This window comes from Etheostoma spectabile, chromosome 6 (assembly GCF_008692095.1).
Source record: "Etheostoma spectabile isolate EspeVRDwgs_2016 chromosome 6, UIUC_Espe_1.0, whole genome shotgun sequence".
NCBI classification, from domain to species: Eukaryota; Metazoa; Chordata; class Actinopteri; order Perciformes; family Percidae; genus Etheostoma; species Etheostoma spectabile.
This window is the reverse complement of record NC_045738.1, coordinates 26,398,237-26,408,455: the sequence shown is the minus strand read 5'-3', so window position 1 is coordinate 26,408,455 and position 10,219 is coordinate 26,398,237. Positions and strand designations below refer to the sequence as shown.

The window sequence follows — 10,219 nt, the reverse complement described above, 5'->3', positions numbered from 1 at the left end:
GGGGTTGAGATCCCCAACAATCTAGGGAGGTCCCAGGACCTGTCTGCATGGATTGAAAACAGAAACAAAAACAGTCAATTATCTTTCTGTCTTTTTTTACTTGAAAAAAGAGATAAAACTTTGAAAGAAGCGGGGGTTTAACCCCCCTCCCTCCTCATCCCTCCTTTACCTCTGGTTTGCTGTAATATCTTCATGCTACATGGTTTAATATCTTCATGCTACATGTCCTGACGGATGCATGTCGCAGTAGTAGATGGTACACACTAAACTGTTGGGGTCTTTATTATTGACCACAGCCATCAAGTGTGTTTTTCTATTATATCCTGACATCCATCTCTTTCCCAGGACGGAGTGGTGAAGTTTCCAGTACCACACCTGTAGAGAAAACCCAGTGAAAGAGGCTTCTGTACTTCATGTGCTTGGCAAGATGAGTACAGATAGACCCAAACGGAACATCATCAAAAAAAAATATGTAAGCAACACTTTTTTCCACTCTATGTCCATATTAATGATCTGGATTTTTTTAAATGAAGACACACATTTTGTCTTTTTACACCAACAAACGTGTGTGTGTGTGCGTGTGTGTGTGTGTGTGTGTGTGTGTAGGACATCAGTGATGGGATGCCTTGGTGTGAAGAACGTCTGGTCCGCAAAGTTCTCTTCCTCTCCCTCAGGGAATTCAAAGACACACACCGTGCCTCACACATACACACGCGCGCACACAAGCGCACGGTGAAAAAAACACTTTTACACGCTCCGCATAAAACGCAGAAAAACATGCGCACAAGACAATGTGTGCGCACAAGACAGCGTGTGCACACACCGCAACACAGAGTCACACACAGAGCACCAAACAAACAGAAAAACGCACACAGTGCTCAAAGTACGCACATTACAAAACACCTCCGCCCTCATGAACACACCGACAAAGGGCAAAAAATGAACTTGTCTCAGGACTCACACACAGTAAAAAATAAATGCAATCACACACTACAGAACATGCCAACACAATCAACATGTGCAGGGAAGATTACACACACTCTACAGCAAACCCAGCTCCAAGAAAGTACTCGCACACTACAAAAGAGTTCTGGATCAACCAGGACACTCCGCTCACATAAAACACAGAACACACAGCTGCTGCTCGACACGAAATACACAGAAACTGCAAAACACACACACACTCCTCAGCACAAGCACTCAGTGAAGACCACCTGCACTCCTGAGAACACACCGCTGAGCCCCCCGGTCCCGGCCAGGACACTGCGCTCACACACTCCCACAAGCCTCAGCAGTCAGTACCGTCCTCACTTCTCTTCTTCTGAGTTACATGCTTCATGTATGAAACTAAAGTCCTACCTGTCCTCTCAGGCCCTCGGGTTAACGGCATCAGCCGCCGTCAGTCCCTGCTGTCTGCTGGTCCCAGCTGGAGCTGGTCCCTACAGACCCGGCCTCAGCAGCGCCGCCCTGCTAGCATCCATCGCCACAAGGACGACCCCGGCAGCAAGAGGTCAGCTGCTCCACTGTGTGTGTTTGCATGGCCGTACCTGTGTTTAGGACTCACCTGCAAACAGTCAGAGAAAAGGCCAAGGGACTCCCAAAAAACTTGGTATTTTATCTGGGGTGCGGTGTCAAGTTGCTTATTAAATATTAGCTTTATCCCCTAATTGTTTTTGTGATCATCAATTAACAAAAATCATAACATTATACTGGAAAAATCTGTATGTAAGCCTAAATAGTGCTGAAATATATTGCCATTTATATGGACTAAATATGTCCAACAACAGATTGGGGTCTGTATTTTGATATATATGGTAGGGTGTACATACAGTATATGTAGAGTGCATGTACTCTATACATATATAGGGACACTTGGATGTATTGCATGGCTGTTGTATTAGATTATATATAGTTTACCCAATAAACTGGCAACTGACGGTGTGTGAACGTGGTTGTGCGTGTGTGTGCAGACCAAGGCTGCGAGCTCAGAGGAAGTTCGCCCAGTCCCCCCCAAGCTCTCCAGGACCTGGAGTGTTGATTTCAGCAGCCAGGAGTAACCACAGCCTGGCCGTGGTCACCTGTCTGACCAGGTGCAGACCCAAGACGGAGGACTTCTTGTCTTTTCTCTGTCTGAGAGGTGAGCTACAAGCACACACGCTGCCAGAGGGACCACAGCTGTTGATTGAGATTAGTCTCAGGAGCAAGTCTCAAAAAGGGTCTAAAAAGTTGCTAAGTCCTGCAAGAAAGACGTCAAGTTGGGGGACGGAGGGCTCGGCAAGACGGGCACAGTGGCTCTGGCGGCGGGCTAGTGATCGTACTGCATCTCCTCTAGAAGTAATGAAGGCATTTCCTCTTTCACTTCAGGTTCAGCTGCGCTGCCTAGCAACATGGCCTTTGCAGCGAGTGGACGAGCCAAGGGGCCAGTTGGTGCTCGCCATCTTACATCCTGTCTTTCCACCAATCACAGGACTGCAGCTGAGGGGAAAAACATGAGCATATTCAGGAGAACAGCAGGTACTCCTCCACTCACCTGTCTGTTAATCTGCATGTATTAACTTACATACAACCTCATCAGTCTCTTTAACACTGATGATTGAGGCAACTTTAGATTAAAAGTTAGTTTGATCCATCCAACAAAATGCCTCTGTGTCTGTCCTGCTGTCCTACAGTGCAGCGAGAGTCTCTGAGGGGGAGGCCTGGAGGCTCCTTCTGCCCTCTAACTGCCCGCGAACAGAGGAGGAGGGAGAGGGAGAGGAGAGAAGAAGAACAGAGGAGGATGAGGGAAGAGGGAGCTGAGAGACACCTCCTGAGACCTCGCCAGCTCTCCCTACAGGTCAGCAGGACTAACCAGGTCTGATCCTCCTTTCTACATGCTTCTCTGTCTGAATGGGTCTGCTTGTATCATCAGTAGCATGAAGACTGACTCTGACACTGATACACATACAGTTCAGTTGATTGTGGTGCAGAAAGGGTTATTCTCTTTATCTTAACATTATTTATAAAGCATAGACTTGGTTGGCCGTGATTGCTCGCCGCGGTCGCGGTGCCTCTGGAAAACCGTGCAGCCGTGCCGAGTGGAAAATAAGGGTTAGCGTCTCAAAGTTTGACTTTTTTTACTTAGCTAAATATGCTGCTGTGTCACTATGCTGGTAAAGAACCACGCTTATAACCGTTTTCTTCTAATTGAATTATTCCCAGGCCTTATCATGAGCTCTTTCCTTTCCAGGTTGCAGTGGTAACTGGACTCTCCAATCAAAGAACTTCCTGTGTCCGGTCAGTGTCTACCTTAAAGCCTGTCCCCGGGGCAGGCAGCAGGCGCTCCCCCAAGCCCTGCACAAGGCCGAGCAATACCTGTAAACCAAGACCCCAGGAAAGCAACAACCAACACCTCTCCCGGCATAGCAAACACCAGCTGCCTCGCAATCAGCACCTTCCTCTCCACAATCCAACAGTCTCAAAGTACTATAGCAACCCCAAGACCTCCAGTAGTGTCCAGAACTCAGGGAGACATTCAAGCAGGACTCCAGCCCAAATAGCATTGACTAATGGGACAGTCATGTCGTCGCTAAGGGAGAGCCCTGGGGTCTTGAGGTTGTCCAGGAGAAAGAGAGGCCTCCCACCAGACACCAGCCCTACCCCTCCGAAGCGGGTTCTTTCGGACAACAACTCATTGAAGAAGTGCAGGACAGTGCAATACAATGATGGTGATGTCCCATCGGAGAGTGGCCGCCATGTTGGTGAGATCCAACAGGGGGAGGCCAGCTGTAACGAAGAGGTTAGAGTGAAGGATGTGAGTCATATTGGTGATATCCCTGGCAGCCATGATGAAGAACTTAGACTAGAAGGCAGCTGTGACCACGTTGGAGAGATCAGACTGGAGATGGACAGTTGTATTAGTGAAGACCTTCAGGACAAGGCCAGTGTTGCTGTGGAGCCCTCTCAGGAAGGGGTCAAACTCACCAACATCATCACCGACTATGACCTGAGCCCTGTAACTAAGGTCATATGCAGACATGTGAGAGACAAAAGGCTGCTGAGAAGTCAGCCCGCTTCATCCACAGTCCCTACGCTAATAACCAGGACTACTGAATCTAGGACTGCTGCCAGAGCTGCTGCTGCTGCTAGGACTACTGCAACTAAAGCTGCTATCAACTCCGTGACATCCAAACACTTACATACTGACCCACCAGCAAGTTATTCTGCCAAGCACACTGCTAAGGGTACTAACAAAACTACTAGTAAGGACATTACCAAGTGTACTTCACCAGCCAGCAGGTACTCTTTCCAGAATTCCAAAGGTGCTGCAAAGGACACTTCCGAGGGGACCACAGAGGACTCGACAAAGGACTGCACACCTGTCAGTAGCTATTCTAGCACTTCCAGGGGCTCTACAAAGAGCCTTACCCAGACTAAGTGTATTACCTCAGCCATTAAGACCAGGACTAGCCCTAGAACCCTTCAGAAACGCCAACAAACCTGAGCTTTGCTATATTGGAAGTTGATGTTGAAGACAATTAGCAAAGTAATCAGAACAGCATTGGATACTGTTGATCACAAGTGTTGCACGATGATGGTTGTTGGCTGATTGGATAGTGACGTAGGGACTGTGTTCTCTACATGTGGCAATGATTGTAGGAACATTCTAATTCTAAAGGTCAAATAAATTATTGGAAGACAGCATAATGGCAGACACACTGTATACTGGACAATATAGTGACAGGCCACTGTTTTCAGATGCTTCCCTGATCAATCTGAAATTGGAGCTTGGTATCATATTCACATGGAAAAGGCACTAGTTTTATTAAAGCACATAGTTTAACTTGAGTCAGTGTGTACAGTCTGATGTTTAAACAGGGACCTCCAGGTCCTGAAAGGCAGTACACAGAACATCTAGGTTTGCAGTGCATGTGTGAAAGGGGCTCTATGTGTGAAAGCTGTCGTGCTTACGGCTACATACCCTTGCTCGGGGGCTTTTTGGCAGGTCTTTGGCAGTCAGGTCACAATACAGTCCTGTCATTACATTCACACCAACATAATCTGTCCAGGATGGTCTACATAGATAACACAAGTCCTAAAAGTTTTTTATTTAAAAACCTCACCAGAGTTAAAGGACAGGTTCATATTTTTTCAGATACGTTATGTCTTGAAACAGTAGTGCTTATGTGAACAGTAAAACACGTGTTTTACTGCTGTAATCGTTCCTCCTGAGGTTAATCTGAGGTCTTGGTCAAATAAAGTGGGCATCTTCCAAAGTTAGTGGTATGAAATTCCATATTTGTGTTACTGTCCACAGATCAGCAAGGAAACACTGTCCAGAAAACCCAAAAAGGGGGAATTTTGTTATTTAATAGGGTGAAAATATGAAAGCTACCCACTTGATTTGTCTAATTCAGACAGCTAAAGCCTCATATAAACTTCAAATAAACCTGGTCCCCATCACTGGCATTGAGTTTGCATTAGGAGATGTTCTCTTAATGGCCAGTACGGATGGGGGAAGTATGAAAGTATGAATTTAATTAGTATAAATTACATATGGGCATGTGAGTATAGTTTTAGGACAGACTTGAAAAGACGTGAATCTATCCTTTAGGAAGTCACTCCCCCCCCATATTCTGGTCTGTTCAGTGGGCAATTGTTTTCAAGTATATTTAATTACTTGAAATATACCATTAAATATACAGTTTTTTAATGACTTCTTTCTTTTATTTTCCCTTCCACCGAAGCCTTCTGTGCTCGTGTTGTACATTAACAGGTTTTTGTCCATGCTTCCCTAGGCATGTTAAAGGTGTGCAGGTGGCCGTGGATCGACTTGATGTGTTTATTTCAGCGTGTGTGAGGATCGATGCATTTGTAGAAATAGAAGGATGTGTGTGTTGTGAGGCATGTGAACAACAGATACATAAAGAAACGCCTCAATAAATACTGTTCACTGTCAACACGGCCCTCCTGCTGTATGATGACTGTATAAGACCCCCACTGGATCTCGTGGATACTAGTGAAATGTCAGAAGGTTTTCGGAGTATATCAGGTTCTATCAGGTGCTATTCGCTTGTTCATGAGATGATTTTAGGGTGATTAAATAGATATGATAAAACATTATGGCTGTCAATACATTCATTAATATTGCACATTTGCTCACAGTAAAACCACTGTGAATATTTTTTAAGTTGCCATAATCACATAACATTTCTACACATAGGGGCTTTAAATGAATAATTGAAAAATACATTTGTAAATGCGCTCATTATACTCTGTCCATATATATTTTATTTATGGACAGATCTATTTTATCAGTCTAAAACACAGGTGGCAGGTGTTTATTTATGGCCAGCACATGTTAAACTAAGTTATGCGTTGTTTGAAAGAATTTCATATTATGACCTGTTTGATCTTTTATCAAACAATATACTGACGATATGTATGAATGTGGCTGTAAGCTGCAGAGAACTGCTCTCCTTACAGCAGTTACATCCCCGTCACACCGTCAAACTCCAAACTCATCAGGTTTGTTGCCGTTATTGTAAATGCTTTTTCAAAAGTGAACAGAGGCATTTGCTTTTTACAAGAGTTCTACGTATCTGCAGTTTTCTCCTGGTTGGTATGTTGTGTCAGATATCGGATCTTTTGAAACATTTCTGCTATGCAAAGTACCTTTTGAGAAGTCATCAGTGATCATTTAGTTTGCAGAAAATGGACAATCTGTCCAATCTGTCTTCCTGAAACAGGATGCACACACTGGCAGTTTTATTCAACTGACACATAGTAACAAGGGATGTTTCATTAAGGATCCTGACAGCGTGGTTGGAGCGCTTCAGCCATCCACCTTCACTAATGTGGAGCCTGTGTTGGCTGAGTGGCCTTCAGTGGGAACTCATTGAATGGACATGCAGTGTGTAACTGCTGGCTTTCATCTGGGACACAAACTCAGTGGTTTCAAGTTCATTTGAAAAAACAACTGTCCCACTACTCATTTAGCTTTCTTAAAATATTCACCTGCAAGAATGTGCAATACAGTTGTGCGTCTTGCAGATGTAGAGATGGTTTGAGACCATTTTTTGCTTCCTGATCCCGATGCTGAATACTGATCTGATACCAGTGTGTCATACTGTATATGTTATTATGTATTAACAGCTGTATACTACTATCCCCGTATGGATGTGATATGATTTCTATCTTTATTTTACGGTCTGACTCAGGTTAAACTCTTTATGAAACACGAAAATACACAAACAATAAACCCTACAGAAGAAGAATTTTACTATCCATTTTAACAGTGAGTCATAACAGAAAAAAATCATAAATAAGCTACTTCAGAGTGATTTCCTTTGGGTCTAAATGACATGGTATCGGATCGGAGCATAAACTCCAGTACTTTGACTTTTTTACTTTTTATGCGGTAGAGTTCATATCCTGCCAGTTAATGCAACTTTAAAGTGTTATGGCGTTGTCAGTTGTTATATCTCTATCTGTCGTTATGTGTTCAGGACGTTTTGGTGAGATGAGCCAACTCTTTCAACCCCAAGGGAATATGATAACATGTAACACATGAAAGTCCAATATTTGTGCAGCAACATCTACGATAGCCTAACTGTAAAAAGTCTGTATTTAAATGTGAATCATTTGATTGAAAATTTGCAATAAAATCTCTTTGCATATCTATATGCTGGGTGCTTCTACATTTATTTATTTTCAAACACGCAGCCTACAGTAAAATGTTTTTTTGTTATTAAGTTTCCAAGGGGCCAAACTACAAAGGAAGACAGCCATTAGGTAAAGAATTAAGCTCTGCTTTTAGCCCACCTGCAACTTCTTAAAAAAACAACCACTAGACAACAGAAAAGGAATTAGTCCAAGATATATATAGTCCAAGATATATATAGTCCAAGATATATAGTCCAAGATATATATAGTCCAAGATATATATAGTCCAAGATATATAGTCCAAGAGATATATAGTCCAAGAGATAGTATAGTCCAAGATATATAGTCCAAGATATACATAGTCCAAGATATATAGTCCAAGATATATATAGTCCAAGATATGTATAGTCCAAGATATATAGTGTCAGATATTATATAGTCCAAGATATATATAGTCCAAGAGATATATAGTCCAAGATATATAGTCCAAGATATATATGTCCAGAGATATATTCCAAGAGATATATAGTCCAAGAGATATAGTCCAAGAGTATATAGTCCAAGAGATATATAGTCCAAGAGAATATAGTCCAAGAGTATATAGTCCAAGTATATCCAAGTATTATAGTCCAAGATATATATAGTCCAAGATAGTATAGTCCAAGATATTATAGTGCAAGATATATATAGTCAAGAATATATAGTCCAAGAGATATATAGTCCAAGAGATATATAGTCCAATATATATAGTCCAAGATATATATAGTCCAAGAGATATATAGTCCAAGAGATATAGTCCAAGAGATAGTCCAAGATATACATAGTCAAGATATATAGTCCAAGAGATATATAGTCCAAGATATATAGCCAAGATATATAGTCCAGGATATATGTCCAAGAGATATAGTCCAAGAGATATTAGTCAAGATGATATATGTCCAAGAATATATAGTCAAGAGATATATAGGCCAAGAGATATAGTCCAAAGATATAGTCAAGTATAGATAGCAAGATTACATAGTCCAAGATATATCAGTCCAAGATATATATAGTTCCAAAGATATATAGTCCAAGATATATATTAGCAAGAGATATATAGTCCAAGAGATATATAGTCAAGTATATTATAGTCCAAGAGTATATGTCAAAGATATAGTCCAAGAGATATTAGTCAAGAGATATAGTCCAAGAGATATAGTCCAAGAGGATATAGTCCAAGATAGATTAGTCCAAAGAGATATAAGTCCAAGAGATATATAGTCCAAGATATATAGTCCAAGATATATATAGTCCAAGATATATATAGTCCAAGAAGGGGTCCCAGACTTCGACAAAGCGAATAGATATGTAGGATAGGATTTGAACTAGGATATAAAGGTTTCTGATTTGCAAATCGTCTGGCGTGTAAATGGATTGTTTTACTTATAAAAGGATGAGATTAATGACATCTGTACAGAAATGTTTTTTTTTTATTGACAAAGGTATTATCCAAAGAATCAGGTAAATATCAATAGCACATACACATCACGTGTAATTTGTATAAAGATATCAATTGAAAAAGCACACGAAATAATACAAACAATAAAAAAAAAGATACATTCAATTAAAATGAAATCCAGGAAGTTTTACGCATGAGGAGGTTTTTGTTGATATCACATGATCACCGGTACCTTAATTACTGGAATATCCGCGCAAGCAAACCCAACCGCGGATCACGTGACTGCAGTGAAAGCGACCAGCGTCCTCGGCTGTCTGAGTAGGGTTAATGATACAGCTAGCTAGCGTTAGCTGCCCGGAGTACAGGCGACGTTCACAACCAGTTCTAGGTGAAGAAAGACCAAATGACAACGAGGAAGGATGTTTGAAAACTTCCGAGAACGACTTCACATGGTCCAGCAGGACTTCACAACGGGGTTGGTCTGCTTTCTGACATATTTGACATATCTGACATATATATAACTGTTCTGCTTTCACGGTAGCTGGTTGTGAAAACCTCCCACGTCACATTAAATGTGAATGCTAGACCTTGTCACATAGCATAACATGTCCACTTAGCTGATGATGGAACGCTTGTAGAGATTAGCAGCTCAACACTAAAGCTAACTACAGCCCCTAATTCTGATTTTGTACGGTTTTATGGCGCACACGTCGATTTTAAACAGTAACGTTAACGTTACTTAGTTAGCTGCTGAGTTTCGATTTGTTCTCGTCCTAACTAACTATTAACTAACTAACTATTAACTAACTAACTAACTAACTAACTAACTAACGTTAGCTCGGTCCGAGCTGCTCCTGGATCAGTTGCCTACAGCTGACCATCATGTGAGTTTCATTTTCCAACCCTTTGAATCAGAGTGGAGACAAGTTACCGTTCAGGTGAAAGGATTCAGCTCCTTCCTTTCAGTACAAGTACTAGTACCACTCTGTAAAAGGTTCTCTGTGCACTGACATTTTTACTTAAGTGAAAGTGTGTAAGTATCATCAGGAAAATGTAGTTAAAGTATTAAAAGTATTTTTAGAGAGAGTAAAGGATCCAACCAGCTGTGTTTAATGACATCATCATCTCAGCTGGACCTGG

The 10,219-nt window shown here is 41.8% G+C and overlaps 1 protein-coding gene across 2 annotated transcripts in view; it reads left to right on the top strand.

Annotated features, from left to right (window-relative positions):
- LOC116690595 (uncharacterized) overlaps positions 1 to 6,945 on the top strand; it is an 8,369-nt gene extending 1,424 nt beyond the window's left edge. The window contains exons 2-8 of one of the 2 annotated variants that reach the window (XM_032517674.1): positions 346 to 472; positions 607 to 1,294; positions 1,372 to 1,510; positions 1,971 to 2,137; positions 2,365 to 2,514; positions 2,670 to 2,833; positions 3,227 to 6,945. In XM_032517674.1, the coding sequence (XP_032373565.1) occupies positions 428 to 472; positions 607 to 1,294; positions 1,372 to 1,510; positions 1,971 to 2,137; positions 2,365 to 2,514; positions 2,670 to 2,833; positions 3,227 to 4,480 (2,607 nt within the window). In that variant the 5' untranslated portion in view covers positions 346 to 427 and the 3' untranslated portion in view covers positions 4,481 to 6,945. Of the gene's footprint in view, positions 1 to 345; positions 473 to 606; positions 1,295 to 1,371; positions 1,511 to 1,970; positions 2,138 to 2,364; positions 2,515 to 2,669; positions 2,852 to 3,226 lie in introns of both variants that reach the window. The other variant, XM_032517673.1, reaches the window with a different exon arrangement.
- The last annotated feature ends 3,274 nt before the right edge of the window (positions 6,946 to 10,219 follow it).